Below are 11,648 nucleotides of genomic sequence, written 5' to 3'. Positions count from 1 at the left end.
AAGCCATCATGCCTGGCCCCTTATAATTTTATATGAATTTTAGAATCAACTGTCAACCGCTGCAAAAGAAAGGAGCCGACGTATGACAGGCATTGTGTTGAATCTATAAAGCAATTTTACAAAAGGAAACTTTTCCAGTTCATCGACCCCAGTAATACACATCCCTTACCTTTGTGCACCCTCAAACCCAACAGAAGCTACTTGGGCATTAGTTGCCTCTTGATAGAAAGGTATTCTACCTTTTCCAGTCTGCTTAATAATCTTATATTTATAAAGCAGTTTATAAATATGAAGTATGGTGTTAGAAGCCAATTCTTGGCTTACTCATTGGGTACCTAGTCATCTCATAAGAAAATCAATTTAACATACTCCACATGATGTATGTAAAAAGTGTAATAATCATTGAGTTTAAGTTTGGGTATGAGTTTTGCATATGTTACTACCTACAAATATGACTGTTATTAAAATGACCTTTTAAGAAACCTGGAAAGATTAGGCCAACCATCTGCCTGTCAATTGCACAGCCCAAGATTGTCAAGTACTATTGGCTATCAAACACAACTAACACAAGAATTTTTGCCAGTCTATTTAATTTATCACTATATGCTAAGCTATATATCACTTGGATCGTTTCTTTCCGTTTTGATTTAGGATTACATTTTAATTAAGAATACATTTCTACCTTTAGAGGGCACTCATAACATACAGCACCTAGACATCCAAAATAAGCAGCTCTACCAGGAATAGAACATGAAAGATCTGTGGATAAGCTACTGATCCACAAAGCGGATAATCCTTTTGCTTTCATTAGTGTAACTTTCCGAGGAGGCTCCCCACAGACTCAGAGCCAGCCCAGCATTAACCAAACAAAGACAAACAGAGTGGATCCTGTGCTAATATTGGGAAAACCAGGCAACAGGACTCATTTGGGGCCTTTATTGTGAAAACATGCCCCAGCTTTCCCAAGATAACCAAGAGTGCCTCCAGAAACATTTCTTCAGGCCATCTATATGGACACAGTTTCTGCCCCTGTTTAGGGCTCAGAGATATAATGCAGACATTCACCAAATCACAGAAAATGAAGGAGACCCCAGGGCCATTCCTGATATCAAGGTAAGGTGATCTCCACAATCCATGATCCTTTCCTGTCAAGGGAAAGTGTTTACCAGAAAGAATATAAAACTATATGCAAGCTTTAGTGTCATTGCTCTCTTATCTTAATGTTTTTCCAAAAATGTTTTCAAACCAACCCCAAGGGAAATCTAGAACCTAGATGATAATTACCTGATCTATCTAGTTTTCTGCAATCTAAACAGATTCCCCTTACCAAAACAAATTGTTGTTTATTGCTTTTTTGTTTGTTTGTTTGTTCGTTTCAGGTGATAACATTCAACAAATCTAGACAGACTTTGTGGCTTTAAGTGTTAGCCCTTGGATGTCTTTCTCTGATATAAATATGATATCCCATATAATAATGAAAGAAAAATTGTAGACTGCTTTCTACAAAAAAAAATTCCTAGGGAAAACAATTAATAAACTAAGAACATAAGAACATTAAGGAGCTAAGGGATGTTTTTTCCAAATTAAAAGTTTCCTAAGGTGAATTTCTTAAGCTTGAGTTTCTGTCAGTAGGTAATAACATTATTTCTCCAAAGAGTGACAATTTACCTGCTGGATGTTGTGTGTATCTTTGAAGAAAATACAGTTTGAGTCTGTAAATCCTCTTAGCTATTAACATTTCGTAAAAGGTTACTTGGTATAGAATATGGACATGTGTTAATGTCTAACAAGCAAGAGCACACTCAAAATTAAGTGTTGCAAAACTATAAAACTGTTCAAATACCTTAACACCAGAAAATTCACCTGTTCTTTTGCCATGGCTCATATCCTGATAATAATCATTATTTATTTGCAAACTCTTTATATAATTCTCTACGTCTGCCCTTTCTCCTAATGTTATTTTAACCATTTGGCACAAGTGGAGGGGAAAATAATAAAAATAAAAAGGGTCAACATAAAGGTTTTTTTTGTAAATATATACGGGCCTGTTCTTTTGAGCTTTCAGACGTATGTGAACAAATAACACATGAATTCCCACACCCCCTATTATCATCTAAGCACTAAGAGTTTAGCAAGCTGCAATGAAATGGGATGTAGTGGCCAAGAGTCCTGAATTAATGGACATCTTAATGTAGGCAACACATGCAAAAGATATTTCTTTTTTTTTTTTTTTTTTTGAGACGGAGTCTCGCTCTGCCGCCCAGGCTGGAGTGCAGTGGCCGGATCTCAGCTCACTGCAAGCTCCGCCTCCCGGGTTTACGCCATTCTCCTGCCTCAGCCTCCCGAGTAGCTGGGACTACAGGCGCCCGCCACCTCGCCCGGCTAGTTTTTTGTAGTTTTTAGTAGAGACGGGGTTTCACCGTGTTAGCCAGGATGGTCTCGCTCTCCTGACCTCGTGATCCGCCCGTCTCGGCCTCCCAAAGTGCTGGGATTACAGGCTTGAGCCACCGCGCCCGGCCCAAAAGATATTTCTAAAAGACAGAATGTGGAGGCTACTTTGAGGAAACAGACATCAAAAACAACAAATATACCCATTATATGGTGCATATGTATGCTGTTGTATATGTATGTATGTATATGCACGCACACATACATATATATAATTTCAAAGTTCTAACTGTCTTGAGAAGGTATGCTCTAAGTGGAATCAAAGACAAATAAAATGCAAAAATATTTAAAAATCACTGTTACACCTTCCCATGGCATCCTGGAATCAACCACACACGCTGGTGCTGGGCAGCCTAACTTCTATCCTAACCTCACTAATCTGTTAACGGGTTCCAGTCTGTACAGCAACAGGTGAGGGTAGAAGGAAGCAATCCGGTTGGGATGCTACTGGCTCCTTCATTCAGTTTTTGCCTTTTGAAAAAAAATCTTTTTATATTGCATCTGAATACAGAAAGAGGAGACGTGCCTCTTTTAGCAAATGTAAGGATGGAAACACCGAACTCATTTTGAGTCTGCTGTTATCATTGAATCCTTACTAACTGCAAAACCTTGGGCTAGGAGCCATAGGGAATAAAGAGAAAGAGCAAGATAAGCTCCCTCCTTTCTAGAGACTTACTGTATATTGAGAAAGACAAACATATAGCATATTATCAGCATGACTCATGTCAATAATATAAGGTACCTATGTAATTATTGTACATTTTTTCAATCAGTAAGATATTAGGGGAGGAATATGATCACTCTGGGGTAAGACAATTGAAGAAGCCCAGTGTTAGAGTGAAAGCAGTGAAATCTAAGGTAGACGTGAAATAATGTCTAAGAACATACATATAGAGGCAGAAAGAGGGAACGTGGGCTAAAATGTATCTAGACATCAAGGGGTCAGTCAGAAATTCTCCAAAAATCCTCAACCTAAGCTTTACAGTTCCTGCAAAAATTACCCCCAAATAGATCATGGGCTTAAATGTACAACTACATGTAAAACTATAGAACTTTTAGGAAAAAAATGGGAGAAAATCTTTATGAGCTAGGGCTAGGTGAAGAGTACACAGACACCGAAAAATCATGATCCATGCAAGAAAAATAATCAATAAATAAGACTTCATTAGAATCTAAAAAACTTTTGCCCTGTCAAAGACTCTATGGAGAGGATGAAAGACAGCATACAGACAGCAGGAAAATACTTTCACCCCCATGTCTGCCAAACACCTTGAACCGAGAATAAAGAATTCTCAAAACTCAAGAGTAAAAGACAAACAGTCCAACAAGAATATGGGCAAAAGGCATGAACAGGCATTTTACTGAAGAGAATATGCAGATGGCAAATAAATATATGAAAAGACAGTCAACATTGTTAGCCATTAGGGAGATGCAAATTAAAGTCACAGTGAAATATCACTACACACCCAGCAGAATGGGTAAAATGGAGAAAAAATAGTGGCTATAAAAATGGCTAGAATGGCTAAAATGACTAAAATTATGACAACACCAACTGCTGGAAAGGATACAGAGAAACTGAATCATTCATGCATTGCCGATAGGAATGTAAAATAGTACAAGCAATCTGGAAAACAATTTGGCAGTTTCTCATAAAATTGAAGATACAGCTACCATATGGTCTAGCAATTTCACTATTAGGCATTTATCCCAGAGAAATGAAAACCTACATTTACACCAACCCTGTATGCCAATGTCCACAGCTGCTTTATTTGTAATAGTCAAAAACCAGAAACAACCCAAAAGCCCTTCAAGGGATGAATGATTAAACAAACAGTGGTACATCCATACCGTGGAATCCCATGGAGCCACTAAAAGGAATGAACTACTGATACACAACACACTTGGGTAGACTTCAGGGACTGATGCTGAGCGGGGGAGAAAAAGCCAATTCCAAAAAGTCACACACTACATATATGTGTATGATTCTATATAAGCCACTCTTTTTTTTTCTTTGAGATGGAATCTTGCTCTGTCGCCCAGGCTGTAGTGCAGTGGGGTGATCTCGGCTCACTATAACCTCGGCTCACTATAACCTCTGCCTGCTGGGTTCAAGCGATTCTCTCACCTCTGCCTCCCGAGCAGCTAGGACTACAGGCATGCGCCGCCACACCCAGCTAATTTTTGTATGTTTAGTAGAGACGGGGTTTCACCATGTTGGCCAGGCTGGTCTTGAACTCCTGACCTCAAGTGATCTGCCCACCTCAGCCTTCCAAAGTGCTGGGGCTACAGATGTGAGTCACTGTGCCCAGCCTATATAAGCCACTCTTGAAATAAAGTGATAGACATAGAGAACAGATTCATGGTTGCCAAAGATTAGGGATTAGGTAGGGTGGTGGGTATAGCTACAAAGCGGTCACACTTTAAAGGGAGCCTGGTGGTGATGAACCAGTTCTGTGTCTTGACTGCAGCGGCAGTTATGCACATTACACATGTAATGTGCTAAAGTTGCATGAAACTATACACGTGCACACACAGAAATGAGTGAAATCTGAATAAGCTCTGTGAATGGTACCCTTTTCATTTCCTAGTTTTGATGTTCTTTAGTTAATGCAGTCTCCATTGAGGGAAAGTGGGTGATCAGTACACGGGACCACTCTGTACATTCTGTGTACGTGATTTCCTATGACTATAGCATTATTTCAAAATAAGCAATCTTAAAAAGCAAACCTCTAAAGGCGGGTTAAACTGACAATATGACATACAAATCGCCTACATTTATTGTGGTTATTCCAGTTGTTCTTTCCATTTGGCTCCTTGGGTTAATAGCTTTGATGTGGTCTGACCTGTTTTAGAGATGAGAAAACAAGTTTGATTGGTTGCATATGTGAAGTCAGCTGAGAGGTGATTTGAACCTGGATTTTCTGATGCTGATTTCAATAAGTATTTGATAGCTTCTGACAGGGATTTAAAAAGTGGACTGTAGTTTCCTTGGCTTGAAGCCAGTCTTCTTAATAGTACTTTCTGTATGGTTTCTGCCCAAAATACTCCAACACAGACCACTAATTTACTACAAAATCCCATACACCTGCATATACACTCACACACTTGTCTTCATCGGATTATTTTTTATTTATTTTATTTTATTTTTTATTTATTTTTTTATTTTTTTGAGACTCAGTCTCGCTCCATCACCCAGGCTGGAGTGCAGTGACGCGATCTCAGCTGATTGCAACCTCCGCTTCCCAGGTACAAGTGATTCTCCTGCCTCAGCCTCCCAACTAGCTGGGACTAAAGACACCTGCCATCACCCCCAGCTACTTTTTTTTGTATTTTTAGTACAGACAGGGTTTCACCATGTTGACTGGGCTGGTCACAAACTCCTGACCTCATGAGATCCATCTGCCTTGGCCTCCCAAAGTGCTGAGATTACAGGCGTGAGCCACCGTGCCCAGCTGATCAGAATTTTTTTTTCTTCCATCAGGATTTTTGTTTCCTTTCAGGGCAGTAATGCAAGCGGGAGGGCGGGTGAACTCTAGGCCAGCAGTTTTTCTAGACAATCAACATGAGGAAGAGAAAGCGTTACAGCTGCTCTAGTGAGAAGTCAACTCTGTCAATATGTTTGTTTATGTGTGTGCATTCTTTCTCAAAAGTAAACATGGTCAGAGCTTAGACAAGAGAGCTGTTTCCACAAGGTTATTTTGCAGCCCATTCCAAAGTCAGTGCCCTTCTGAAAGTGTGGGCTTCTAAGTGCTCTGCTGTTCCAGACTTGTGATCCCTTGAGCAGCTGATCAAAGCACTTATTTTAAGACCTTATACACAGAAAGGAGAAAATAAATCTCAAGGCACCAAAGGGCAGCTACAAAGACAATGGAGCCTTGTGTGATGAAAATGATAGAGGAAAGAAGGAAAGAAAAACAGCTTAGTAAGAGAGCAATTATGCCTGTTGGCCAAATACCTTACCATTAGTGTATTCAGAAGACAGAATTATTCTGTCCTGCCTCCTTTTGTGAAAGAGTAAGTTCACTGAGAAGAATAACGTTGTTTCTTATTTTCTTGAAGGCCCTCCGAAAATAATTCCATAGTAATTAGTTTAACACTTGAGATGTTCACAAACCTATTGAGGAAAAGTCTCATTTGGAAGTCAGCCATGCTTCTGTCTGTTGTGGCTAGCATGCATACGTTCAGTGGCCCTCTGGCATCTGCTGCAGGGTCTTCCCAAGTGAGACCCAGGGGATATGGCTCCACAGGCCTGGGGCTCAGGGCCTTGGGTTCTCAGTGAGCAGTACTTACATGATCTTCCTTTGATGGAGACCATAAGGAAGACCTTGGGTATGATCTTTGGGAAAGTGAAAAAATGTCTTCAATTATTCAGCCTCTAAGTTCACAGAACCCAGGACAATCCATGTGACATTAAGAACAAAACAAAGAGGGGCGGGGAGAAAGGGAAGATGTTGGTCAAAGGCCACAAAGTATCAGCGAGATTAGAGAAATAAATTTGAGTGATCTATTCTACAGTATGGTGACCATAGTTAATACAGCTTGAGCATCCCTAACCTGAAAGTCCAAAATGCAAAATGCTCCAAAATCTGAAACTTAAGTGCAGATACGACATTCAAAAGGAATGCTCATTGGAGCATTTCAGATTTGGATTTTTAGATTCGGGATGCTGAACCAGTAAATATAATGCAAATATTCCAAAAGCTGAAAAAAATCTGAAATCCAAAACACCTCTGGTCCCAAACATTTTGTGTAAGGAATACTCAGCTTGTAATCGTGTATATTTCATATTTCAAAGTTGCAAAAAAGTAAATTTTTAACTGTCTCATTACAAAAAAAATAGATGAGGTGATGGTTATGTTAGCTTTATTTAAGGTTTCTACCATGTATACAAATATTAAAACATCACATTGTGCCATAAATACATGCAATTATTATGTGTGAATTAAAAATAAAAATAAACAAAATGAAAATAAAATAGTGTTTCAGCTTGTCATAAAAGGTACTTATCATCCCAGAGACTTTTCTTATGTAGCTAACCTGGACAATCCCTTACATTAATTAAGCATCTAAGATACCAGCTAATGCCTTTCAAAGTAATAAATGAAATGGTGATCAATTTAAAAGTAAATGGTGGCCAGATGTGGTGGCTCACACCTGTAGTCCCAGCATTTGGGATTACACTGGCAGCCGTCACCACACCATCCACTGGGCTCTAATCTGAACACCTACACACTCCATTTACAATTCTGATTGAGACTCTGAACAGGAAAAATGGAAAACCATTCTATCAATGAAACAGACTAGTATCTCACTGTGGTAAGGCTCTCTGGTAGCAGGAGAGGTCATAAATAGAAAACTCAAGTGACTATAAATAAAAAGTAAAGCAGTCTTTATATCAGAAATGGATGTGTATATATATATAATTAAATATATATACACACACATCCTTTTAAAAACTTATATATACACATACCTGAAAGAAAGCATAATGTGTATTTGTGCTTTTCAGATATACATTGGCTTGAAAAAAGTCAATGTAATATCACAAAGAGCCAGAGGTGGCATTGCTGAATAAAGAGAGGCAGGGAAGAGTGAAAAGGGAGATGGCGCGTGATAACTGATTCACCCTGGAGGTTTTAGAAACGACTGAGATGCTTCCCCAAGCAAGGAAGGTGGAGAAGGGTCTCCCATGATCAGCTGGGGCAAGCTCAAAAGATTATTTGCGACGGTTAATGTGGCCCCATGTTTTTTAACCTGTAGGCCATGTCCAATGCCTCCTTGACTGTCTGAAAAATATCCAGCAATGGAACCGGGGTTATGTTTAAAAAAAAAAAAACTGCTGGAGGTGAGGCAGAGGAAGTGGGAAGTACTGAAAGTGTTTTCAAAAAAGACATGTGATCTTTGATTTGCCTTAAAATAATCCAGGGCAGGAGGGAAGTAGGAGTGTAAGAGATAATACAGAACTGGCAATATGTTGTTAATTATTGAAACTGGGTGATGGATATGAGGGTTCATGAAGATAGTCACTCAGTTTTTTTGTATTTTGAAAATTAACATAATACATTTATTTTTAAGAATCCCAAAGACTAGAGCTTACGCTGTGCCTTTAAATTTAAATAACAAACTTTTCATCTTCTATTTATGCACCACAGTGGGAGCTGTTGTGTATGCTACCTAGCAAACATTCAGTAATTGTGCACATCATCTTGACCTTTCAGGGGAATTTTTTTTTTTTTTTTTTTTTTTTTTTTTGAGACGGAGTCTCGCTCTGTCGCCCAGGCTGGAGTGCAGTGGCCGGATCTCAGCTCACTGCAAGCTCCGCCTCCCGGGTTTACGCCATTCTTCTGCCTCAGCCTCCCGAGTAGCTGGGACTACAGGCGCCCGCCACCTCGCCCGGCTAGTTTTTTTGTATTTTTTAGTAGAGACGGGGTTTCACCATGTTAGCCAGGATGGTCTCGATCTCCTGACCTTGTGATCCGCCCGTCTCGGCCTCCCAAAGTGCTGGGATTACAGGCTTGAGCCACCGCGCCCGGCCCAGGGGAATTTTTTTAAATGGAAAAAAAATCCCATATGAAAATCAAAGAAGCATACTGCAAAAATCCTGGCTAGCTTTAGTATACTGGTTTGTTTGTCTTTTCATTGATTTTACAACTCTCAGATTTTAAATGGTTTTAATGGTTAGGGAAAAATATATCTAGTATCATTTCCATTGTTCAAAAGGTCTCATAAAATCATGTTGGCTTCCCTGCTGAAATCAAGCCAGTCTTCACAAAGCCACAGAATCACTGCAAATGCTTTAGAAAATTTACATTAAAGTTTTACCCTCTTGCAAGATAAAGATGTGGATAAACTATACTGGGAACCTCAGGGAGTGTATTAGTCCTTTTTCATACTGCTGTGAATAAATACCCGAGACTGGTTGATATATAAAGAAAAAGAGGTTTAATGGACTCACAGTTCCACACGGCTAAGGAGGCCTCACAATCATAGTGGAAGGCAAAGGAGGAACAAAGGCATGTCTTACATGGTGGCAGGCAAGAAAGCATGTGCAGGGGAACTGCCCTTTATAAAACCATCAGATCTCATGTGACTTATTCACTATCATGAGAACAGCACGGGAAAAACCCACCCCCACTATTCAATTACCTCCCAGTGGGTCCCTCCCACAGCACATGGGGATTATGGGAGCTACACTTCAAGATGAGATTTGGGTGGGGACACAACCAAACCATATCAGGGAGTAAAACTGTTTTTCTAGGTTCTCTAGAAACCATTTAATTCCATTCTATGAGAAAAGGTGATCCAAATTAAGCTTGTGTCATTTAAGAGTTTATTTTAGAAACTTCTATAGAATGGTTTTACAGCTCCTGCATTTAAAATGACTGAAAAATGAAATTTTAAGATGAAGCAAATATGTTGAAAGGATAATAGTTTAAACTATATAGTGACAATTGGAATATATTCAAATATTCAAGAAAGAAACCCAAATCACAGGCTATGAAAGTAATTTGATTTGACATCAACTATGTAACCAAATATGTTTTCCCATAAGACTACATTTGGCTTATATGATTTCGAATTCTCAACAGTAAAAATTGTAAGGATTTATATTCAAGTGATAGATCACTCTAAGAACTTTTATTCAAAATAAAGCTGGAAATGAACTAAAATATGGAAGACATTGTCTCACATCTTTGTAACTCTCTGTTCAAATTGCATGTGACTAGAAGACAAAAGGTAATGGCAAGGAAGCAGGCGGCTAACAGCCCAGGAACCTCAGCCCAGGAATATGTGGAAGATGCTAGAAAGACAGTTTAACACGCCTCTAAGAGCTGTGGCTCCATGTTTCTCATTCCAAATTCCTAGGAGAGAGGATCCGGCCCAGTATACATGTGGTCTCTGTCTCAAGATCCATCAGCCTTGCTGGGTGCAGTGGGTCACACCTGTAATTGCAGCACTCTGGGAGGCCGAGACTGGCAGATCACTTGAGGTCAGGAGTTTGAGACCAGCCTGGCCAACATGGTGAAACCCCATCTCTACTAAAAAATACAAAAATTAGCCGGGTGTGGTGGCACATGCCTGTAATCCCAGCTATTCAGGAGGCTGAGGCAGGAGAATTGCCTGAACCCAGGAGGCAGAGGCTGCAGTCAGCCAAAATTGCACCACTGCACTCTAGCCTGGGCAACAGCGTGAGACCCTGTCTCAAAAAAAAAAAAAAAAAAAAAAAAAAAAATCCATCAGTCCTAGCTGTTCTGTAGGTTGTAAGACAATCTTAAGGCGTCGTCCAGCACATATTTTGGTTGATTGCAACTTTAAACCAGCTTATGGGGTTCCCAAATCAAGGATGGCACCTGAAGTAGACAGCCCTAATTTAGATATTTGAGGCCTGGCATATTTATATCTATCACCCACAAGCCTTGTAATCATGCCTCAGAGATAATTCTACACATCTTCTCTGTTTATCTCCTATTCCCACCACCAGACATTCTGAAAAGTATCTGTGGATGAGCCCCACAAAACTAAAGTCTAGAGTCAGCAGACCCTCAGCCCCTAGGGGACACAGGCCGTGAAGTTCTTGTGTGACCCTCTGTCCTCTCTTGAGTCAAGCCAGTTGACCCAGTGTGGGTCATCAGATAACCACCCACACTGACACATGAGTATTTTTACCTGTAAGTTATCAACAAAATATGTAGACTGTGTGAAGTTGCATAAAAATAGTAGAACAAAATATGACCAAATGAAATGAATAAAACATTACTTGAAAGAAATGATCAAAGCAGTTGATATCACCAATGTCACACTGCATTTCTGAATTCTATCATAAATCTGCTCTCTCTGCTTCTGCGAGTTGTATTTAAGGCTTTCATCTGTGACCATTTGCCCAAATATGTTCTGAAGGACATATTTTTGAAGTTTTCATTTGAAGAGAAAGTATTATTACCACCAACATCATCCCAAGAGGACATGCAGTTAATTTTACAGAGAGTTTTGTTGAAGAATGAGTTTGCTGGATTAAAAAGCAAGCTTATGATCAGCAAATAAAATCCAGGTACTATTGCTTCCTTTTTTCTGTTTTTGCCTTGTCTTAAAAATACCTGCACCTGATTATTTTTAACAACTTATTAGCATCATTAAGATCTGTAAGCTTCCCCTTTCCCAGAACTGCAGTTTTGGAGAAGCCACACATCTCCCATCATTTG

At 39.6% G+C, this 11,648-nt stretch overlaps 1 protein-coding gene across 1 annotated transcript in view; it reads left to right on the top strand.

Annotated features, from left to right (window-relative positions):
- The first annotated feature begins 401 nt into the window (after positions 1–401).
- The window catches only part of LOC105482299 (regulator of G protein signaling 20), a 108,787-nt gene continuing 97,540 nt past the window's right edge, over positions 402–11,648 (top strand). Inside the window, exon 1 of the mRNA XM_011742327.3 lies at positions 402–1,113. Coding sequence (XP_011740629.2) covers positions 949–1,113 — 165 coding nt within the window. The 5' untranslated portion in view covers positions 402–948. The remainder of the gene's footprint in view (positions 1,114–11,648) is intronic.

The sequence above is a fragment of the Macaca nemestrina genome, chromosome 8 (assembly GCF_043159975.1).
Source record: "Macaca nemestrina isolate mMacNem1 chromosome 8, mMacNem.hap1, whole genome shotgun sequence".
Classification (NCBI taxonomy): Eukaryota; Metazoa; Chordata; class Mammalia; order Primates; family Cercopithecidae; genus Macaca; species Macaca nemestrina.
Note: the sequence above shows the minus strand (reverse complement) of the source record. Positions and strands in the feature narration are given on the sequence as shown.